The following is a 24883-nucleotide window of genomic DNA, read 5'->3' as shown; positions in this document are numbered from 1 at the left end:
AAGTGTATGGTTGAGAAGGATGAGGCAAAAGGTGTCACGCCCTGGTCTTAGTATTTTGTGTTTTCTTTCTTTATTTGGTCAGGCCAGGGTGTGACATGGGTTTATTTTGTGGTGTGTTTATGTATTGGGGTTTTTCGTAGGTTTTGGGATTGTGGCTTAGTGGGGTTTTCTAGCATAGTCTATGGCTGTCTGAATTGGTTCTCAATTAGAGGCAGGTGATTATTGTTGTCTCTGATTGGGAACCATATTTAGGCAGCCATATTCTTTGAGTGTTTCGTGGGTGATTGTTCCTGTCTCTGTGTTTGTTGTCACCAGATAGGCTGTATAGGTTTTCACATTCCGAGTCAGCCCCAAAAATTTCTTGGGTGGGGGCTCAGGGAGAGTGTGGCAGAGTCAGGGTTCAGACCTGAGCCAACTCCCCCTGTTTATCGTGAGGAGCAGCGATCACAGGATTTCTGGACTTGGGAGGAGATATTGGACGGAAAAGGACCCTGGGCACAGCCTGGAGAATATCGCCGCTTCGCGGCGAAAGCGGAGAGGCGCTGGTATGAGGAGGCATCACGGCGACGCGGATGGAAGCCCGAGAGTCAGCCCCAAAAATGTATTGGGGGGGGGGCTCAGGGAGAGTGTGGCAGAGTCAGGGTTCAGACCTGAGCCAACTCCCCCTGTTAATCGTGAGGAGCCAAGGAGGAGACCAGAACCAGAGCCGGTGTTGGAGGTGAGTGAAGCAGAGACTGTGAAGGAGTTAATGGGGAAAGTGGAGGAGAGAGTTATGAGGGAGTTGCTAGTTTGGTGCTTTAGGTACGATATTCGTCCGACGGAGCGTGTCGGGGATTTGATGGCACCTGGGTCAGCGCTCCATACACGTCCTGAGGTGCATGTTAGTCGGCTGGTGAAGATTGTGCCAGCCTTACGCACTAGGCCTCCTGTGTACCTACCTAGCCTTGCACGTCCTGTGCCAGCCCTGCTCTCAGGCTCTCCAGTACACCTTCACGGTCCGGTCCATCCTGTGCCACCTTCACACACCAGTCCTCCGGTGGCAGCTCCCCGCACCAGGCTTCCTGTGCGTGTTCTCGGCCCAGTACCACCAGTGCCAGCACCACGCACCAGGCCTTCAGTGTGCCTCGCCTGTTCAGCGCTGCCAGAACCTTCCTCCTCTCCAGCGCTGCCGGAGTCTCCCGCCTGTCTAGCGCTGTCAGAGCCTTCCTCCTCTCCAGCGCTGCCGGAGTCTCCCGCCTGTCTAGCGCTGTCAGAGCCTTCCTCCTCTCCAGCGCTGCCGGAGTCTCCCGCCTGTTTAGCGCTGTGAGAGCCTTCCTCCTCTCCAGCGCTGCCGGAGTCTCCTGCCTGTTCAGCGCAGCCAGAGTTGCCAGTCTGCATGGAGCAGCCAGAGCTGCCAGTCTGCATGGAGCAGCCAGAGCTGCCAGTCTGCATGGAGCAGCCAGAGCTGCCAGTCTGCATGGAGCAGCCAGAGCTGCCAGTCTGCATGGAACAGCCAGAGCTGCCAGTCTGCATGGAGCAGCCAGAGCTGCCAGTCTGCATGGAGCAGCCAGAGCTGCCAGTCTGCATGGAGCAGCCAGAGCTGCCAGTCTGCATGGAGCAGCCAGAGCTGCCAGTCTGCATGGAGCAGCCAGAGCTGCCAGTCAGCCAGGATCCGCCAGTCAGCCATGATCTTCCAGATCCGCCAGTCAGCCAGGATCTTCCAGATCTGCCAGTCAGCCTGGATCCGCCAGTCGACCAGGATCTTCCAGATCCGCCATTCAGCCAGAATCCGCCATTCAGCCAGGATACGCCATTCAGCCAGGATCCGCCAGTCAGCCAGGATCTGCCGGAACCACCAGCCAGCCAGGATCTGCCAGAGCCAACTACCTGCCTGAGCTTCCTCTCAGTACTGGGCTTCCTCTCGGTACTAGGCTTCCTCTCAGTACTGGGCTTCCTCTCAGTACTGGGCTTCCCCTCAGTGCTGAGCTTCCCCTCAGTCCCGAGCTACCCCTCAGTCCCGAGCTACCCCTCAGTCCCGAGCTACCCCTCAGTCCCGAGCTTCCCCTCAGTCCAGTGGGGTCCGTGGTGAGGTTTACTAGGACAAGGTCGGCGGCAAGGGTCGCCAATCAAAGGACTCGTTACAAGGGGACTAAGACTTGGTTGGAGTGGGGTCCACGTCCTGAGCCGGAGCCGCCACCGTGGACAGACGCCCACCCGGACCCTCCCCTATGGGTTTAGGTGTGCGGCCGGGAGTCCGCACCTTGGGGGGGGGGGGTTCTGTCACGCCCTGGTCTTAGTATTTTGTGTTTTCTTTATTTATTTGTTCAGGCCAGGGTGTGACATGGGTTTATTTTGTGGTGTGTTTATGTATTGGCGTTTTTCGTAGGTTTTTGGGATTGTGGCTTAGTGGGGTTTTCTAGCGTAGTCTATGGCTGTCTGAATTGGTTCTCAATTAGAGGCAGATGATTATCGTTGTCTATGATTGGGAACCATATTTAGGCAGCCATATTCTTTGAGTGTTTTGTGGGTGATTGTTCCTGTCTCTGTGTTTGTTGTCACCAGATAGGCTGTATAGGTTTTCACATTCCGTTTGTTGTTTTTGTATTGTTCGTTTTTCATCATTATTAAACATGTATGAAAATTACCACGCTGCATTTTGGTCCGACTCTCCTTCGACGGAAGAAAACCGTAACAAAAGGAATGGAAAATAAGTCTGGCTGCACAACAGATTCAGAAACATATTGCAAATTGAGAAATCATGTGACTAAACTGAATAAAAAGAAGAAGAAACTACACTATGGAACATAGATAAATTACATAAATAATTACATTTTGGGCAAAAAGGCAAACTAAGCTTCATCATTCATTGAATCAGATCACAAGCTACTTTAATAATTTTTTTCATTGGGAAGATTAGCAAACTTGGGCATGACAGAAACAAACGCTGACACCACACATACAAATATAACTTATCAAGTTATGAAAGACAAGCATTCTAACTCTGAAATCCGTGAAGTGAGTGTGAAAGAAGTGAACAACCAACAATGGCAAGCCACCAGGGTCTGACAACTTGGGTGGAAAATTACTGAGGCTAATAGCAGATGATATTGCCACTCCTATTTGTTATACCTTCAATCTAAGCCTGCTAGAACGTGTGTGCCCTCAGGCCTGGAGGGAAGCAAAACTAATTCTACTACCCAAGAATAGTAAAGCCCCCTGGCTTTACTGGCTCAAATAGCCGACCAATCAGCCTGTTACCAACCCTTAGTAAACTTTTGAAGAAAATGGTGTTTGACCAGATACAATGCTATTTTACTGTAAACAAATTGACAACAAACTTTCAGCATGTTTATAGGAAAGGACAACAAGCATGGCACTTACACAAATGACTGATGATTAGCTGAGAGAAATTTATGATGAAAACATTGTGGGATCTGTTTTGTTAGACATCAGTGTGACTTTTGACATTTTCGATCACAGTCTGCTGATGCTATATCATGCTATATTATGGATAAAGACTTAACTGTCTAACAGAACACATCCGTGTTCTTTAGTGGATGCTTCTCCAACTTAATCCAGGTAGAATCAGGAATTCCCTAGGGCAGCTGTCTAGGCCCCTTGAATTGTTTTATTTTTTATTTTTACTAATGACATGCCACTGGCCTTGACTAAAGCCAGTGTGTCTATGTATGCGGATGACTCAACACTATACATGTCAGCTACAATAACAAGTGAAATCACTGCAACAATTAACAAAGAGCTGCAGTTAGTTTCAGAATGGGTGGCAAGGAAAAATGTAGTCCTAAATAGTTGAGACAAATCATTCACTAAACCCTAAACCTCAACTAAATCTTGTAATAAATAATGTGTCAATTGAGCAAATTGAGGTGACTAAACTGCTTGGAGTAACCCTGGATTGTAAACTGTCATGGTCAAAACATAGTGATACAACAGCAGCTAATATGGGGAGAAGTCTGTCCATAATAAAGCGCTGCTCTGCCTTTTTAATAACACTACATACGTACAGGCTATAGTTTTGTATCAACTGGACTGTTCAGTCGTGTGGTCAAGTGCCACAAAGAGGGACCTCGGAAAATTACAATTTAGCTCAGAACAGGGCAGCACCGCTGGCCCTTCAATGTACATGGAGAGCTAACATTAATTATATGCATGTAAATATCTCATTGCTCAAAGTGGAGGAAAGATTGAGTTCATCACTACTTGTTTTTGTAAGAAGTGTTGACATGCTGAATGTACCGAGGTGTCTGTTTAAACTACTAGCACACAGCTCGGACACCCATGTATACCCCACAAGACATCCCACCAAAGGTCTCTTCACAAGCCCCAAGAACAGACTATGGGAGCTGCAGAGTACTACATAGAGCCATGGCTACATTGAGCTCTACTCCACATCAGGTAACTGATACAAGCAGTAGAATCAGATTTTAAAAAACAGAAAAAAATACATCTTATGGAACAGCGGGGACTGTGAAGAAACACACATAGGCATAGACACACACGCATGATAAGACACGCATTCTACACACACGTACACATGGATGTTGTATTGTAAATATGTGATAGTGGAGTAGTGGCTTGAGGGAACACAATAAATGTATTGGGTAAATTGTTATGTAATGTCATGTAATATTTTAAACTGTATATAACTGCCTTAATATAACTGCCTCCAGGTCGCAGTTGTAAATGAGAACTTGTTCTCAACTAGCCTACCTGGTTAAATAAAGGTGAAATAAATCAAATAAAAATGCTGCTGGACCCCAGGAAGAGTAGATGCTGCCTTGGCAGCAGATAATGGGGATTCTTAATAAATACAAATGCAAATACAAAACTAATCCGCATGACTATGTGAAATATCTCATGCCTACAAACAAGGCCGACAAGATACAGTATATTAAAATATTAATACATTGTAAAAGGCATACACAATTACATAAGGTACACACTTTTCACTGTAATGCCATCATGACATGGCATGTTGTGCCTCTGACATCTAAGGGTCTGTTGACTGGGAAACCGTCAATTATTTCACCCACTTGACATACTATCTGTGGGTGAAACTAACGGGATTGTGAAATGAAAAGTTAAATATTTTTCACCTTTCCTCATTAAAGCAAATTTCTTAACATATTTGAAAGGTTAGAAAGAAAGAAAAGGAAACTGAACCCTTTTTGGAGTCCTGATAGTAAAGACAAGTAAGACACCATCTGTATCTGCATGTGTCCTTCATTTCAGTCATTCATGTAATCAATATCAAACTACACAAATCTGCCAAAACAATGCTACCTCATCCCTAATAAACATAATACATCCAGACAAATGCACATTGATACCCAAGCTAATGCAGGACACAATACGTATTTGCATATCATATGCCGAAGATGAAATGCATATCGCATCTACACATCTGTTGATCATGAAGCTTCACATCTAGAGACAGCGATCCCCCCCACTGTGCGCTGGCGCTGCTGTGTGAAGGCTTTGAGACGAGCTAGCTTTACCCTGAGACAGGTGGGATGAAACACAATGCTCTGGCAGCAGTCAAGCTGGAACAGTTCTCAATGTTCTTTTTCAACGCTCTTTGCAAAACTTTGTGTGCTAGATGTTTTTGACAGATTTGGTTCAGCTAAATATCAGTTATTTTTTTATGTTTAACGAACATCCAGGAAAACACATAGCATCTTGGGGTAAACACAAAAGACGCAGATTGACTTCTGTACACTAGTTCTATAAAACATTTCCTGAAGAATTCTGTGAGCAATAATCTGTTAAGGGAACCCAGTTTTGTATAATAGCTGAGGGGTTTTTGCTACCAGAACTACTGCATATTGAGCAGATGTTTGTACATTGATACCCATGTAGCTCAGTTGGTAGAGCATGGTGCTTGCAACACCACGGTTGTGTGTTTGATACCCAAGGGGTACCCACAGACTACTGTAAGTCTCTCTGGATAAGAGTGTCTGCAAAATGAAAAAAAAGAAGATATATACAGTTGTAGTTGGAAGTTTACATACACTTAGGTTGGAGTCATTAAAACTCATTTTAAAAATCTAAAGAAATCAGCCAAGACATCAGAAATAAAATTCTGGTTCATCCTCGGGAGCAATTTTCAAACGCCTGAAGGTACCATGTTCGTCTGTACAAACAATAGTACGCAAGTACAAACACCATCGGACCACGCAGCCGTCAGAACGCTGAGGAAGGAGACACATTCTGTCTCCTAGAGATGAACGTACTTTGGTGCGAAAAGTGCAATTCAATCCCAGAACAACAGCAAAGAACCCTGTGAAGATGCTGTAGGAAACGGGTACAACATTATCTATATCCACAGTAAAACAAGTCCAATATCAACATAACCTGAAAGGCCGCTCAGCAAGGAAGAAGCTACTGCTCCATAACCGTCATAAAAAAGCCAGACTACGGTTTGCAGCTGCACATGGGGACAAAGATTGTACTTTTTGGATAAATGTCCTCTGCTCTGCTGAAACAAAAATATAACTGTTTTGTCATAATGACCATCATTATGTTTGAAGGAAAAAGGGGGTGGCTTGCAAGCTGAAGAACTTGTCTGTTTTTTGTTTTTTTACACATATACCAAAAGGCGCCCTACTTTGACGCATTGGAAAACCACCCGGGTCTTTGTGGTTGAATTAGAAATTTTGAAATTCACTGCTTGACTGAGGGACCTTACAGATAAATGCATGTGTGGGGTACAGATTTGAGGTAGTCATTCAAAAATCATGGTAAACACTACTATTGCACACAGAGTGAGTCCATGCAACTTATTATGCGACTTGTTAAGCACATTTTTAATCCTGAACATATCTATGCTTTTCATAACAAAGGGATTGAATCTTTTTTTACTCAAGACATTTCAGCTTTTCATTTTTAATTAATTTGTAAAAGTTAGAAAAACATTATTCCACCAACACGAGGTGTGAATACTTTCTGAAGGCACTGTTTGTATATAATGGTGTATAGACATTATGGATATTATATGAATAGAAATGGTGCATACAGCACGAGTTATATGGGATGAGCCTTGACTAGAATACAGTATATACATATGAAGTGGTTAAAGCAGTATGTAAAATGTTTAAAGTGACCAGTGTTCAATGACTATGTACATAGGACAGTAGTTTCTAAAGTGCAGGGTTGAGTACAGGTTGGTAGCTAGCTAATGAGATTACATGACTGACCAAGGTGTAAAGAAAATGCCCGAGAGTGGTTTTGGAACAGCCCGCAAAATTGTTTATGAATGTATAGCCAATTTGTTGACAAAACTCCCTTGTATAGCCAATTCAAGACAGGAATAAATAAAAAATTGCACCGGTAAAATGGGTCATATCTTTTAACCTGTTGGGCTAGAAACAATCAGTTTTTGCTGTAGTAATGCTATAAACATGACAGTAAAGAATCTGCACTCACTTGTTTCTCTATGGCTCAAGCTCAATCATTACAACAATGATTATCGGAGTTATAATTTTTCTAGGTCCAAGGTGCTCCCAAAATAAACGGTCAGGTTCGCACAGCAAAATATTTTGGAGCATAAGCGACCAAAGTGGTCACACTTTAAAGCACTGGGCTCAGTAGCATAAAACATCTTAAGTGTTTCCCTTAAGGGTTTACCTTAATGAATAATTTTCCCTTAAATAAGGGAATTGTTTAAGGGTGTTGAATAGAGCATCTCAAACATTGCCTTAGGTAAGGGCATAATTTAAGGGTTTTATGGTCATGTAGCCTATGGCAAAAGAGTCTCTGGTTACCATGGATACAACCTGATTGAAGGTCTCCTCAAAGAGATCCCATTTATTTTGGGAGATCCCAAAATAGAACTTCTACATTCAAGACAGGAGAAACAAATTGATTCAGAGATAATAAAACATTTATTTTAGTTACTTTTTTCTCAACTTGTTTCTATTACTTTCTAGTACGTCAAGCTACCTTGCAGAGTAGGTAGCTAGTTAGCCAGCTAGTTTTGTAGACGTGGATTGTGTACCTTCCATTGTTTAGCTACCTAGCTAGCTAGCTGGTGGATGTTTTACTTTTGAAACTAGGGCAGAGGAAAGTAACATTCACCTTTACAAATGCTTTTTACATTCATATCCATATTAACGAAGCACTTAAGGGACCTCATGGGTACCCTTAAACTTTTCACTTAATTTAAGGGTGGTATTCGCTTGAAATGTTTAGTGGAACTGACTTCAAGTTAAGGGAAAAGATAAGGGGAAAATTAACTTAAGATGTTTTATGCAACAGGGCCCTGATCATGCAGTATGTTTTTTTGTCTGTTTGGAGTTTTATTCTTACACTCATTCAAAAGAGTGGTGTGGATGATAAAAAGCTAAGAACTACAGTATAGGTTTCAGTAACTTCTTTACAGATAAATGTATCCCCTCTTGGCCCGCAAATGCCATCTTGTTGCAAAACAGCCGAGTAGGGTGGAATCGCTGAGTAGGATGGGAGCTCTGCACCCCGGGTCATTGTATCTGATTTATTCCATCATTAATATGAATGATCGACCTGTCAAAACTCTCCTCTATTATCTGAAAATGGTATGATGAACCATATTTAATCTTCATCTGAGTATTTAATGCTGTATTTAAGATTAGAGACCTCCTGAAGCTTCCATCCTACCACCGCACGCACGCACGCACTCACAAACACACACACACACAGCATCGTCATTGATCAGTGTAAAAAAAAGTCTTACCATTTTGAATGTCCAATACATGGTGCTTGTCCAGCATCCATCCCCCCATGTTAGAGGCATCCAGTTCATAACCTTGTAAAATGGCCGTCCTCTTCTCCCAGAGGATCATATCTAGACATGATTCATACTCATATCCCACAGACACTGGAAACAACAATGGTATATAATGACTCTATCAATATCTGTTAAAAAAAATGATGAGGCTTGTACTGTGTAAAGAAAAGCCTGAAAACTTGTAAAATCTCTTAATGATTGTAGAATCTTCTCTCTAGGAATGAGGTATACTCTCAGATGAGTGTTTACTAGTATGCCAATAGGCATTACAAGCATATAAAGTCTGAGATACTGCTAGCTCACAGTGCATCTGGATGTCAAATTACCATATTACCTGAAATAATATGTGGGTGATTTTTATCAAAATGAATTAATTTATGGACCAAAATACAACAGCGTGGGCATGACGTTAAAAATAAATCATTTTCCCATGGTTCAACTAGTGAGTAATTACACATGCAAAAAAACTAAGTCAGCAGAGTAGTGCCCTTCAGAAATGCAGCCGTCTGGGATTTCTCCTTGATATTTTTCACACCAGCTGTTATACCATATTACAAAACAATGATGCCTCTGACTGCAAAAACAATCAGGAAATTCAAAGGATATCAATGCCAGGATTTCATCCAAAGTTCAACCTCCTAGACTACACTAGGACCTGACACCACGATCAGACGATGTTTACATAACATCTCCATACAGCTGTGTTTGATCATCGTTGGGAACTCACCTACAGCCTCTGACAAGCCGTAGACCTTCTGGTTGTAGGCGTCTGTCTTGTCCCAGACAAAGGTGTACGAGAGGTCGGGAAAAGCAGGGAATGATTTCTGGAACAGTCTGCCCATGACAGCAATCATTAGATGGACCTTCATGAGTCCGAATGGGAGTCGTTCCTGGGTCATGAGGACCTTGAGGATGGGCTTGTAGCCGGACGTGCGGGAGCTCAGGTAAACCAGATTGAGGTCACTTCCAGGTATGGCCACTTCCTCATGTAGGACCTATGAGTTTGAGCAGAATTCGTTATGAAAAGGTACGGAACATATAACTGAGTGCGTTAAAAAGTTACTTTTCAAAATGGCTGTGCTGCAACAATGGTACATCGTTAATGTGACAAACTCTCTCACAGGATGATTTCAACTTTACCAAGTGCCAAGTTTGCTTGCAATCGTCTAACAATAACGCATGTAATGAACTGCATGTCTGGAACCTTTGGTGCGGTTATATTTAGTTTATAGTAGTGTTGTCACGATACCAGATTTTTTACATCAATACCGATACCAGGTTTAGTATTACGATACATGATACCGTAACAATACTCAAAACCAAAACGATACTCGATACCAAAAGATGCCACAGCAAAAAAAAAAGAAAACCACTGGGCTTTATTTTTTCAACATTGAACAATATACTGATAACTGGTAGAAGAACTAAAATATATTCTATCCTATATTACATTTTTGGGGAAAAATAAAAAACACCATATTAAATAACAGAAGAATATCTTACATTTTCCTCATGCAAAACCATATTTGAGACTCAGAGCAGACAAAATAATTTTACAATGACATCAAAATTGTTTTAAAATGTGATTTTATACATATTAGGGTTCATTTGCAAATCTATGGCTATAATTTTGGTAAAATGACATTCGTTAGAACTATGATTCATTACAGCTAAATAATTTAATACATTAAATTAATAGTTTAGTTCCAAAACTACATAAAAAACATTTAAAGCTAATTTCTGAAACTTCTATATTGCAATAGACCTCGGCAGCTTGTAGTCCTAAAACCTGGAAACAAGTTACATCTGGTTTCTTTCAGCCATCCCTATTGGAAAAACGGTTGGGGGAAAAAAGGGGTTTTGGAATAAACGCAGAAAATAAGGTCTGAGGTTAACACCTCCTTATCCTTTGTTTACCACAGATCTTATTTTCAGAGTTTATCCAAAACCCATCCAAAAACAGCATTCATTTTCCTCATATGCCTTGTCCAATGAATCTTGGCATAGTTAGTGCCTACAAAAAAACACCATTACTATCTCTCTATAGTCTACACACCATAGAAATACAATGGATTTTACACAGCATACTACTACTCCCAGAGTGCATTTTACTTTCCATGGTGCAATGCTTTGCCCAGGGCTGCTGACTGGCTACTGCTAGCAAGCCCAGGCAAACCCAAAGTAGTCTAAATCAGTGTTTCCTAAATCAGTCCTGGGGCCTCCCTCGGGTGCACGTTTTTGTTTTTGCCCCTAGCACTACACAGTTGATTCAAATAACCAACTCATATAACCTCATCATCTGCTCTGTAAGAAAAGCATTCCCATAGTTTGCTTCTGCAGGGAGTTTTGTCAACAAGCTGCGGGTGTGGTGGTAGAAGAAGCCATGCTTTTGGCATTTCTCTCTCTTCTCATTTGATTCTCAAAAGTGGCTTGCTCTGTGTCAGCTGGCTAGCTACTGCCCCCTTGAGAAGGTTCAGACAAATTACTAGACAGCCTCGATCCTCTCAATCCGTATATGATGTGAAACATATTTGACAGAAGTATTGAAAGTAACAACAATTCTAGTACCGGACAGTTTTTCATGTTCTAGTAGTGAAAACCTACAGTTTCAGTATACTGTGAAATGCTAGTTTGTAGAATTATATATATTGTTGTCACCTGTACTGCAGTGCAGGGAAACATGTTAATGCACCCAGCTGTACACTGCCGTGTCTGCCATATGCTGTGGCACATAGGTACCTGGCAGTAGGTACTGGAACCAGGGCTAATCTTACCTGGGTCTCAGGGATGATGGGGCTGTCCTCGGGGGAACTCCTGTAGAAAGTGGACAGGGGAGAGGCCAGGATGAGGGGGCTGGGCCTAAGCAGGCCGCTGAGGTAACAGCTGGGGATATCGTTGTCCTCCCTCTTCATCACCACAGTGTCCATCACGTGGAACACCTTCCAGGGTAACCACACAGTGCGGTGCAGTGTGGGAAAAGGGGCACGCTCCAAACTCAGCGTCAGCGAGGCACCGCCATTGGCCAACAGGTCAAACCTGGAGACATCCCCATGAATGTGGAGAAGTGATGAAAAAAATAGATTTACATTTTTACCCAGTGTGATTTCCTTGAAGGCCGGCCATATTACATTTACTTCTCTCCGGAAGACAAAGCATTTCAGTGGAAACTCAAATATATATTCATAAATGTTGGGCTACAAACCAGATTATATTTTTTCAATGGAACAAAGACCTTTTCTTATCCGTTGTCTTATTCCTTTGTGGCTCACATATTATTATTATTCACTGAATCTATTTTATTACGTTTGTTTAGTCAACCATGATGCAGTGAGACACTTAAAGTGTGAACTTGTTGAGAAGTTTCTCTGGTGGACCAGTTTTAATTACTACACATAGTGCAGACAACAGTTACTGGATTGGAAATGAAGGGTGAGTCTTTGAAGTGCTGCTCTATATATATTCAGCCAGCTTTACTACCCAGGGGGTCAAGCATCTGCATGATGACACTACACACATGCACACACACACACACACACATGCACACGCACACACACACACATGCAAACGCACACACAAAAACACAAGCACACAGTGACAGAGAGAAATACAGACACACATATATACACACACACGCACCTCAGCTGTGCATCTGACCTGAAACCGTTTCCTCCTCCACTGACCCCCCACCCTTCTCTCCCCCTCTATCCATCCACTTTGGGCAGTGGGGAGCTCACAGCTGCAAGGGGCCAAGCTTTGATGTCGTTTCTGCCCTCTTAACACCCTGAGCGGATACGGTGGCTAACCAAGTGCGATTATCCCCTGCCATTTATCATGCGCTATGTCAGAGGTGTTACAGGGTGGAATATCTGGAGACATCAGCTAATCCTTGGCTATCAGGGGCCCTTACCTCCGCGGTTCCTGCTCCATAAGAGTGACTACGCTAGTCCCAGACATCACTAAATATTATAAGCCTTTTATTCCAGACAAACATAACCCAGATATGTTGGTGATGATTTGAATAAAAAAATCTACACATGCCAGTAAACCCAGACAACCGATAGTATGAAGATAAACTTCCTGTGGAGCTGAATGTTTTCTGTGATATTTATGTACCCAGTATGACTTTGTTTGGTTAAGAGTGAGACCATGCACCACAACTCTATGGTAATAGCCCAAGAAGGTCAGACAGTAATCTTGTGGTGGTCTACACTGCTGGCAGATTGATTCTTCCCTGGCTGATTCAATGCATTTTAAATTGCCTTGTTCTAAATGGCCCCAAACACTGTGACATTTGCATGAGCTATTGTTGTGGGGCGCAATGCTCTGTCGTTTACATTTGCTAGCTTGTTTTGGATATCTGCCATGACATCTCTCCACTGGTGAATCAGGAATAGTATATCACCAGACCTTCACTGAATCTTGTTCGGAGGGAAAAAATGGTGGTGTGTGGACGTGTTCATTCTGTGTGTGTGTGTGGCTCTCTTACATGCCGTCCTGGCGCGTGACGGTGTAACCGTACTCTGGGTAGTCCCGGAAGGACACATTGACTCCAATCAGGGGTGTCCCGTCTCCCGTCAGCACCTGACCCCGGATGATTGACGCCAGGCTTCACCCATAAACAAACACAAAGAGGGCCAAGTAAAGAAACAAAATTCCAGCAGTCAACAACCAGTCATCTCCACTAACATCTGTCCTCCCTCAGCAAGGGTAACAGCAGTCTGATTTAATGAGTGTTAAAAACATACACGTGTCAGCGATTGTTATTCATGAAATGGCTTGCTCTCTCTTTAGACCTTTTAACCACCCATAACTCATTCCAAAAAGGCTTCACAGCCATTGATGTCCTCTTACTTTCAGCAGTTTCCCTGGTACACGTTTTCAGCATTGATATTCTACAGGGGCAGCCATTTCCATACCAAATATTCCACGTAGCTCTTTCTTGGACCCGACGAGCATTCTCGCATTCCTAATTGTGAGGTAATTTGTTAAGTTGGGCAACCGTCTGAAGGGGGCAAGACGATAGGGGGATGTTTCTTCATCAACAATTCATCAAGGGCGGCTATGTCAAACGTGGATTTTCTTGAGGTATTTAATTAGCATTTGTCATTGGCGGCAGATCCATGAGGCGCGACGTGTCCCGTTATGCTGTCTTTATCTTCAGGTCATTACGGATATGAGTCAGGGATGATCAACAAGCTTTCTCTTCTCTGTTTCCTCACCACAACATGCCTAGCATAACAACGTCTAATTTTTTACTTTGCAGTCTAAGGGAATAAGGCAATTTTAGGAGCTATGGAGGTTCACTATTCTCTCCTTGTCTCGCCATTAATCTTCTACAGGCTGGCTGACCCTACAAGAGCTGACCCGTAAATAAACATTAAGTCGCATAACCTAAGAAATGAGTAATTCCCACAGTCCCTCTTTGTCAATGTCCAGCGGTGGTTTGGTCAAAGACACCATTTTAAGTCAGTTGGGAGAATTGTAAGGGGACATCTGAAATGGCTGTGGGTCTCAACACAAACCATGTAAGGTATTAGTCTTTATGCCATACGAGAGAGGAGAGTTTTGAGAGCATTGGCATGAAACCCAGCCACACAATGAAAACTGTTCGCTTTCATTTGGCTAGCCCACTTGTTTTGGATGGGTTCTTTTATGGGTTTATGTAAAAATGAAAATACCTCTAAAGATAGGGTGACCAGACATCCCCGTTTTCCGGGGACAGTCCCCGTTTTTGGTGGCCTGTCCCCGGCTGGAGCTCCATTAAAAACACTGCAAAGTGAAATAATATTTTAAGTGGCAAGAAAGACTGGGCAGCAGAGCCTATCGGTTGACGTCTCAATCGCGTTGTGCTTGTTTTGTCCAGCTTGCTATAGCAGCTTCACTCACTCTTCTTCTTCTTCTACTAACTTCTTGCTCGTGCTAGTTTTAGAGAAAACTGCTGTGGAAAACTCAGCCAGAAGCTAGCAAGTATCAAGTGAATCCACATCATCCCCACAAACGTCTTTTCAAGTCAGGTAAGTTACTATCGTTTGAGATACTAGCTAGTGATGTTATAATGTCACAATTTATTATATAGATAGGTTATGCTAGCTATTATTAGCTATGTCGACTAAGTTATCTAGCTAGGATAGCTAACATTAGCTCTGTCATGGTAGCTAGGTTAAAAAACGTTCACATGTAAACATGCAGTGGACGGGCTATTTTGAAAATATGATTATATTAAATGAATGCACAATTACTTATGATATTTATTTGTAGATTGCAATTTTAATGGTTTGGCATTATAAGTAGTGTGAAAATATATTTAGACATTTTCATGGATAACATTAGCATAATGTTTTCTGTTAGAGAGTGGATAGGAGGAAGAAGAGTGAAAGAGAGAGAGGAGGAAAGGTAAAGATTATGATTACAGAGCCTGCCAATGTATTATTCTAAACAATGTTTTTCAGGTAAAATACAAAAATGAGGCAAGCAATGGGAATCTGTGAACCAAAGTATTTTATCTAATAGTGAACTATTTATTATTAAAGATTGGAGAGGAAGGAGAAGGAAAAATGAAGGGAGTAAAAAGAGTGAAGCGAGTAGATTAGAAGAGTGAGGTGGAAAGGTAAAGAGAAGGAAAGGAAGGAAGACGAGTGAAGAAAAGAAGAGGAGAAAGATTGGAGCAGAAGAAAAAGTTAAGAGAGTAAGAAGAGCAGACAGAGGGGGTACAATGGCTCTTTCCAAGAAACGGAATGAATGATATATGGACAGCAGCAAGAAATAGGTTCACTGTTCCTATGCTTATTGTGAAGACAAACTTCAACCTCCCTTGCCAGGAGTTCATGGAGAAGCTGGCCAAAGACAGAGTAATCCTGAAAAAGATACATTCTTCTGAGAAATATAGAGATTAGGTTGGTATAAGTATATTATATAGTTACCAATCACATCATCATGTTATTTTTTTATTATGTTAAGTATTTCACATATACTATTGCCTGTTTTTTCAATTTTTCTCATGTTCTCTTATTCTACCCAAACTACCAGGACCACTGAATGGCTGCTCAGATTGGACAGTTCTGTCTTGTCTGTAGTGTTTCTGTTTTCTCTATCACAGTGTGCCTGTTAGACTAAATATATTAAAATGGAATTGTCCCCCATTCTACTGGTAGTACCCATCACGGTCTAATCAGCCAAATAAAGTAAAGATATGTAATTTTACTAATGTGCTTATTATGAATCCCATTCACCCTATTTTGCCCCAAATAATTATCAAATAAAGTTATATAGATTTTTGTAACTTCAGAAATGTAATTCATTTAGTCAAACTTTGCAGAATGTCTGTGTGCTTAAATACTGAAATTTGCCTGAATGTCTGTGAATATGTAACCAACTTCTTAACGGAGATAAAGAGAATAAAATTGACATTTTCAGCGGGTGAACTAATATACCTCTGCCAGACCGGCTCGGGGATTGCCTCATTCTATATTTGTGGTAAAGCATGCTATTTACATAAGGATTACTCCCAAACTATTCTGTGAGTTGCGGGGATTATATTCCCAAAGCTTTCGGCACACAGTTAGCAATCATTTCCTCTCCATCAGCCGCAAAACAAACTCTACTTATGATCCAGAACAGACTGGGAGAGTGCATTGAGGTTCCCAATGAAATACATTTCTGTCTGCTGAGAAACTTACTTGCAAATTGATTCTCACTCCTTTATGTCGACGAATTATGAAATGTCATTATTTCCACTATAAGGTTTCACATCCCACTAAGGTTTGATACATCAAATCAGTATGCTCAATCTGGTACTCAATAACACATTTTTTTACCCATACTCATCAAGTCAAGGTCCCTAAGAGAGCTATGCCACAGTTTGTCCTACAGGAGCAACTCTAGGAAAATACGACAAGATTCAATCAACTGAGATTATTTCAATGATACACTACTGACAACTGATTTTGCTTAAAAATTGCTGCGCTTTTGACATCCAACAAGACAGATGGACTTGATGGGGATCACCTGCTGTTGAAAGGGTTGTCACCAGGTATCACGTGACAACCACCAGGCCTAACCAGGAAGCTGACGTGCGCGTAAAAGCCCCTGGGGTCCAACGGAGAGGAGGATGACCCTTGACCTTGGCCCACAATGCTTATGGGGTCTGGGGATCCACGGCAGTAGGCCTGGCCCTGGCAGGAGCTCTGTGAACAGCAGTCTGGGTCCATACAGTCCACCAGTCCATCTATAAGACCAAGATGCAACCGTGTTGATATTGGACAATACCTTAACTCTGCTCTTTCTGTGAATACAGCTGATCAAATAAAAACTCCATAGTTCAACAGTCCATCATACTGACACAAAGTTATATAATTTGCAAAGAGTGAAGAATAATGGACTTTGTTCTTACCCCCCTCATTGTCCTTTCCATCTGAGCAGAGGGTCTCTGTGGAAACGTCACATCCTAGCCCTCTCCACCCTGATTGGCAGATGCAGCGCCACCCGGCTTGGTCCAGAATGCACCTCCCATTGCTGTTGCACAACCCAGGGCACCCATCTGCCAAAACAATCATGTCAATCACACATGCTTGCCAATCAGAGAGAGGGAGACAGGTTGAGGGGAGGAGACAAGACTTAGTCATTCAGGGGCAGCACAGAGGGACAAAATGAAAACAAAAGTATAAAGTGGACAAACAGGACATATAATTCTGACGGGGGGGGGGTGGGGGGGGGGGTCTAAAGATACTGTAATTTCACATGGGTTTTTTCCTTTAACTGATTTCCATACCATTTCAGGGCACTTTGAAATGGAAATGGTTTTGGCAAATGTAGGATATTAACAATGCATAGAGGTCAACACACAGTTGGATAATAGGGGTTAGTACTGCGAATATCCTTGCTCTGATTTTTATGACATGCTGATTAGTCAAAGTTACTCTATTCCTATCTGTAGTATTTACCAAATTCAGCACAAAAAACAACACACATTTATCTTGGCCTAAAACCGGCACAACACCCATGTGAAGGTACTATCAAAGTAAAGACAAGGGTAGATAGAGGTAAAGACGAAAGGGTTTGTTGATGTTGTCTCAGCATCTCTACTTGATGCCAGGATATTGCATTTCTTTTTTTACAGGTTTGAACAAGAACAGAGCATACTGTAACTGACTGGCTACATCTGCTTGGCATTTCTTCTGACACACAAGGATTCAGAAAGGAAAAGGGGGACCGAGAGTGTGCTTGACTAGTTAGGACGGACACGTATGAAGGTACTGGGATCACAATAGAAACAGTGATAGACTGGGACATAAGACGTGTGCTTGGGGAAGAAAACAGAGCAGGCGAGTGATTGTTGATGACAATCTCTCTGGGGTAGTCATTCCGTTACCTTTATATCCTATCTTGACTGCTCCTATTACCATTGAGGAGAGGGGAAACATTTGGAAAAGAAAATTACTTATCTCTATTGCAGGAATATCTAGACTGAAAAACACAATTATCTGAGTATAGGATACAAGAAGAAAGAAAGAGGTAGAGCTCAGTCCAGATATACCTGACAACTTGGTATGCAATACTTTTCAGTTAAGCTTTGTAGGGTTCAAAGCCCAGTGCAGTCAAAAATGTGATTTTCTGTATTATATACACTCACCGGCCAGTTTATTAGTTACCTCTAATACCGGGTCATATCCCCTTTGCCTCAAGAACAGCCTGAATGCTTCGAGGCATGGATTCTAAAAGTCAGAAACGTTCCACAGGGATGTTGGTCCATGCTGACGCGATGGCCTCAGGCAGTTGCTGCAGATTGGACAGCGGTACACCACCATCACCAGCCTGTACCGTTGACACCAGGCAGGATGGTTCATAGACACATGCTGCTTACGCCAAATCCTGACTGCCATCACCATGACGCAACAGGAACCGGGATTCGTCGGACCATGCAATGTCTTTCCACTCCTCAATTGTCCGGTGTTGGTGATCGCATGCTCTCTGGAGCCGCTTCTGGAATCCGGTGTGGTCGTCTGCTGCAATAGCCCAGTCGTGACGAGGATCGACGAGTTGTGCGTTCCCGAGATATCGTTCTGCACACCACTGCTGCACTGCCTTGTTTTTTGTCTGTTTGTGGCCCGCCTGTTAGCTTGTACAAATCTTGCCATTCTCCTTCAACCTCTCTCATCAACAAGCTGTTTTTGCCCACAGATGTTTTTTGTTTGTCACACCATTCTCAGGGCACACCCTAGACACTGTTGTGCGTGAAAAGCCCAGGAGAGCGGTCGTTTCTGAGATATTGGATCCAGTGTGCCTGCCATCCAGGGTGCCATACCAGGCTCAAAGTCACTTAAGTCACTTGTTTTGCCCATTCTAACAGTCAATCGAAAAGTCACCGAATGCCTCGATGCCTGTCTGCCTGCTTTATATAGAAAGCCACGGCCAAGTGACTCACTGTCTGTAGAAGCAATCCATTTTCATGAACGGAGTGGTGTACCTAATAAACTGGCATGTGAGTCTATATTCCACACTATGAGGTTGGAATAATACTGTGAAATTGTGAAAATTATGATAATGACCTTTGTGTAAGAGCTGTTTGAAAAGACCGCCTGAAAGTTGACATCACCAGGCAGCAATTAGTTGATAGACCAATAAGACAGAGAGTTCCAAACCTTTCTGCCAATAACAGCTAGTTTTCAGTTTTCCCCTCCCCACTCAGACCACTCCCAAACAGTCCTAGCAAAATTGTTGCTTGAGAAAATATGATTTGCTAAGAAGCTATTTTTGTTAATTGTTTACCACTTTAATTGAAAACAATCACAGGAATGTACTTAATTGCTACCTAGAAATTATTTGATATTTAGATTAAAAACATCTGCATTCGGCCTTTAAGGTACAGCCCATATTGTTTGTATGTCATTAGCCCTGGCAGTGATTCGGATTTTGTTATCACTTTTGTAAATATGATCTTTCATGGTGGATGATGGAGCACAAAAAAAACAGCATGGTTGTCACATTCTGATTCTGTTGAGGGAAGTAAAGTTATCTGCTTACCCCATTTAAAGGGGGTTTACATGTTCACTATGACATTTGTTGGGGGCTATTGATACGAACCAGGAAGGAGAGCGAAAGACAGGAAAGTACATTACCTGATACTCTTGAATCCAGAGCTTGTCAGATGAGAGAGAGAGAAAGAAAACAGGTATTATAGAAGGGTTACTACAGAGAAAACATACACAGACAGCATGAGAGGAAAATGTAAATACATTTGAACTATGAATGTTTCACAGTTGTGTGTGTTAAGGATCTGCTTGAGGAAATTATCAGGCTTGCCTGGTGAGATACGTTGCCATAGCAGTAGTGGCATGCTTTCATTCCTAACAACACACATCCACCTATTAAACCCTCCACATAAAGTAAATAACAATGTACTGTACATTCACTTAGAACATCTAAAGAACCTAGTTTATAACTGAATAGGTGGCAGCTGCTAACAAACACACGCTCAAACATTAATATGCTGTGTTTTAGTGCTGTCTGAATATCATTCTAGTGTCAACTTTTGCACTTAGCTCTGTTAGCTCCAACACCAGCTATACAGCAGCTACAACTATAAGCGCATTTTCCATTCAAGAGTCGTGTAGCGTTTTATCCTTCAGTTTACTACAAAGGTGTTTCTATGCATTCAAGTGCTCCTGGGAGTTTACTTCCATGCTTTGTTCCAATGATGAAGAGGTTGAATAGCTCCTGTGTAGTCTGAGGACAATCATCTACATGACTGATAGTTGTAATGTATAGGACTCCTGGATGTGTACTGGGACGACAATATGCTGAAATGCTCCTGGATGTGTACTAGAAGAAAAAAACAGCAGCGGAGAGCAAAGAAATAACAGCGGTGCTTAAGACTCCCATGCAAAAACAGAATCGCAATGTGTCTGACAATAGTTGGTCCAGGGAAGCGGTCTATTCAAGCCCCTTCGTCAAGGTCTCTCCATGTAACGTGATTAAAGGTGCTTTATGCGAATTGAAGTTATTCAGAGAGCCCTATAAGAAAGGAATAAGCTCCTAGTTCCTGTTAAGAATAGGTAAATGGCTGCCTATTCATCCCAGGCGCATCTACGGCGAGGAATTTGTTTCCTGATGGGGGTTAAACAGGAAGAAGCTGAAAGGGACAGGATTTTAGTTCTCATTGAGGCAGAGATTAATAACATCAGGAATGCAACCCCTCCAATCACCCCAGTGCAATCTCATCTCTCTCTCCTGGTTTCTAACCAGTCAGCTTCATTCTCTGGATGGGATAACTGCTGATGAGGAGAACGTTTTGTAAATATGTAATTAGGGTTTGGAGAGCCGGGGTCTGTTTCAACAAGAGGGTGATGTCACCGAGGGGCTTTGATCTCTATTAAGGCACAGTGAAGCTGTCATCTCGGAGATGGCTATACCATTGAGACAAAGCTGAATAAGACCTTAGCTGTCCCTCTTTTCCCTTAATACTTTCCCTTAGTTGAGTCGTAGAATAGGCGGTAGGACTCTGTAAAGAGCATATTTATATTCTAATGTATAAGAAAATATTTGGCATGGGTTCTCGGAATCTAAAAAAGTTCTACAGCTGCACCATTGAGAGCATCTTGACTGGCTTCACCTCAGCATATTACCTCAACTACCTTGTACCCCTGCACATTGATTCGGTACCAGTACTCCTTGTATATATTCTCATTTTTGTTATTTGATTGTGTTACTATTTCCTTTTTATTTAATGCAAATGTTTGTTACGTTTTAACTGTGTATTCTTAGGAAAGGGCTCGTAACAAAGCATTTCACGGTAAAGTCTACACCTGTTGTATTCGGAGCATGTGACAAATTTTTATTTTATTTGATTAGTTGGATTAGTCACTTCTGAAATCCATTTTCAGGTGGATTGGGAAAGGGAAAATGGTGATGTCAGGTGTCAAGGACAGTGAAAGTGAAATGGAATGGGTCATTTAGAAAATTCTTTCTTTATGTTTCATAGGGTTATATGATGCAAACATTGATTGATAGGAGGCACATTTCTTCCAAGCTCTTCAACTTAGACTGCATTCAAGATACTGTTGAAAGCAACTCTTGGGCATATTCAGGAGCATTGATGGAGAATAAATTGGTACATTCCTGCCTCTTTGTACTGGTTCTTTGCCGACTCACCAATGGTGCAGTGCTCTCCGGTCCAGCCCTGGTGACAGTCACATTTGCCCTCTCGGCAGACACCGTGATCTGTACAGCGTGGGTGACAGTCCCTCTGGTCGCACTCTGAGCCTGCCCATCCCTCCTCGCAGTGACAGGTCCCACTGACACACACTCCATGGGGGCCGCAGGCCACAGTGCACACCTCTGACACACAACCACAAACAGAGTCATCCGTCATACACTGGACAGACGTGTGCCATAGTAGTGTACAGTAATTAAATCTGTAAGTACTTGTATGGACATAGTGAATAATACATTTTTTCTGCTGTCAGTACATTAGTTCCACTGCCACAGCTGAATCATAATCTTTACATATTGATTGAATAAAGAGGCACAAAGCCTGATATTTTTCTCTCCAAATTCAGATGTGATGGGAGACAAGGACACATTTTCCTGCCACAAAAAAAAAAAAAAAAAAAAAAAAAAAAATGTTTTGTCTTTTGTTGCTTCGTTTTCATTTATTTAACTGGCAGTGCAGACTAAACAAGGTTTTTACATTTGCCGTCAGTTATCCCCAATGATTTCAGCTTGATCCTGGAACGTTAAATCCCACAACATTTACATGAGGCTGAAGTAAAAGGCTAGCTTGAGACATCTTTAGACCTACAGGCTTTCGAATAAGCAGGTCAACTCACTTATTTTAGTCACCAAGGACCACAAAAGCATAAGACCAACTACTTAAGCAGATGTCTCTGTGTAGTCAGACAGCAGGCGGTATGGGTGAGAAACTCTCATTACTGAATCCACAGGTAGTAGGAGACCAAGGAGAGTGCTTCAGTCACTGGCATGCTACAAACCATACTAAAAGCTCCATTCTATTATTGAGGGAAAACCACATGAAACCATGAAGGGAATGGTTTATTCACAGGAACTGACCCAGTATTGCCTTCAGAGGCTCCAGAACACTTTGAAATGTCACCACAGCAGCCGTTCAGACAGCAAGAACAGACTTTCTAAGATTTGAAAAAACCTTACTTCAAGTAGGGTACAGGAAAAAGCAGTCCGCCACCCACCCATTAAAAGTAGTTGAGTAAGTTTAAGAAAATATCGACACAAATCTAGTCCACCTAGCACCCTTGTGAATATCCTTGAGGATAACATGTCAAGGTTTCAAAATTCACTAATTTTTCTGTTTTCCGCTTACAAGCGAAACCACCTCACCTACCTTAATTTGCACTTTTTTAATAGGTTGCTTTCATCGCCCTCTGAATGGAGTTTTTCTTCGATTGACAGACCTTGGTGGGTCTCTGATTAAGCTTAGACGACACTCCAGAATTTTAACCATGCCTCTGGAGGGGGATCGTTCGATTCCAAGGGCCCCCTCCCCTCCCAAAGAATCCATGAAATCAATTTTTCATTAGCGCAAAGGTGTTTATCTGCTTTTAGCAAGCCCCTGACTCCGGCACGATGGCAGAGTGGGTGGTCGATCTATGCCAAGCCGCTTGTTAATTAAAGTTTATTTAATTGAAGTGGAACTGCTGAGATAATTAAGAGAGAAACCTTGACTACTACCCAGGTGGGCAAATACAAGTTTGGACGGCTGCTTAAGTAAGCTAACCTCACTTCCTTCAATGTAGAATTTTTATCATCGACCGGCAATGGATGTTTCATGGCAGGAAAGAGGGACTCTGTCCTGAATTTCAAAAGTATTTTATAGAATAACAAATGCCCTTACTTTGGATGTTGTCTGAAAGTGAATAAGTTGAGACAAACTCCCTGGTTCCCTAAATTCCCATTATTCTTTCCTGCCAGCAGTCTAGGTTTTCATCTCATCCATCATTTCAGACTTACAGTACATCCTCTTACGCAAAACCCCTCAGATTTCAATCGCACAATCAAGAAAATGTGCGGCTTAATCAATCTTAGCTCCAGATAGATAAAAACCCAGTAGGTTCCAATGTGACGCTACTCAATTTGGGTCTCCAACTGTGAACTGAAGATGCAGGTACTAATTTGGCACTGCGATTAGACTAAACTAAATAAAACCCATTCTAGAGAAGGACATTGACTATGAATCACCTGGTCTTTTAAACAAATGAACCGATTACTAAAACCAAAGCACAGCCCTCAAACTGGCAAAGTACCTACAAGAAAACAAACTAATTGTCTAAAATGTTCCTCATATTAATGAGGACCATCATCCTTTTCCTCACTGGAGGAGTCTCCTCACACACAACACAAAGCCAGACAGCTAAACCCGAAATAAAAAGTTAGAGAGTGTTGTCTGACCTAAAGAGCAGTCAGAGCCTGTCCAGTTAGCCTCACAGACACAGGTGCCTGTCTCGGTGTGGAAGGTTCCGTGGCTGGAGCACTGTTCAGGACACGTGCTCTTCAGGATCTCACAGCCGATTCCGCCCCAGCCCGGGTTACAGTGGCATTCACTGTGGTGGCAGGCTCCGTGGCCCGAGCAGGTTGGATCCAGACAGTCCGCTAGGAAAACAAGAGAAAGGAAAGGAGATGGTTCAACTACTGTATATGGGATGACTTAATCATGAAATAAACAACTAAACATATGAACATGCTCCATAGCCAGCTTATTACTAGTACAGCCTTTTAGCAAACACATACAAGTATATTGATCTCAGCGACTCATTGAGAATAATTTGGTTCTAATCATAGTGCCTTCAGAAAGTATTCATACCCATTGGCTTATTCCACCTGTAGTTGTGTTACAGCTCCAAAATAATGTCCACCTATCTACACACAATACCCCATAATGACAAAGTGAAAACATATATTTTTAAAAATGTAAGCACATTTATTGAAACTTAAATACAGAAATATGTCATTTACATTAGTATTCACACCTCTGAGTCAATACTTTGTAGAAGCACCTTTGGCAGCGATGACAGCTGTGAGTCTAACATTTTTTATTTATTTTTATTTTACCTTTATTTAACTAGGCAAGTCAGTTAAGAACAAATTCTTATT

At 42.2% G+C, this 24883-nt stretch overlaps 1 protein-coding gene across 1 annotated transcript in view; it reads right to left on the bottom strand.

Moving 5' to 3' along the window:
• si:dkey-237h12.3 (teneurin-3) overlaps positions 1–24883 on the bottom strand; it is a 162025-nt gene that overhangs the window by 33738 nt on the left and 103404 nt on the right. The window contains exons 11-20 of the mRNA XM_024383118.2: positions 24182–24382; positions 21911–22096; positions 19879–19899; positions 18132–18155; positions 17154–17300; positions 16769–16988; positions 13251–13370; positions 11539–11800; positions 9492–9759; positions 8711–8854 (exon numbers count right to left, since the gene is read on the bottom strand). Of these exons, the coding sequence (XP_024238886.1) occupies positions 8711–8854; positions 9492–9759; positions 11539–11800; positions 13251–13370; positions 16769–16988; positions 17154–17300; positions 18132–18155; positions 19879–19899; positions 21911–22096; positions 24182–24382 (1593 nt within the window). The remainder of the gene's footprint in view (positions 1–8710; positions 8855–9491; positions 9760–11538; positions 11801–13250; positions 13371–16768; positions 16989–17153; positions 17301–18131; positions 18156–19878; positions 19900–21910; positions 22097–24181; positions 24383–24883) is intronic.

The sequence above is a fragment of the Oncorhynchus tshawytscha genome, linkage group LG21 (assembly GCF_018296145.1).
Source record: "Oncorhynchus tshawytscha isolate Ot180627B linkage group LG21, Otsh_v2.0, whole genome shotgun sequence".
Classification (NCBI taxonomy): domain Eukaryota; kingdom Metazoa; phylum Chordata; class Actinopteri; order Salmoniformes; family Salmonidae; genus Oncorhynchus; species Oncorhynchus tshawytscha.
The sequence above is the reverse complement of the archived record's forward strand: the minus strand, read 5'-3'. Positions and strand labels throughout refer to the sequence as shown.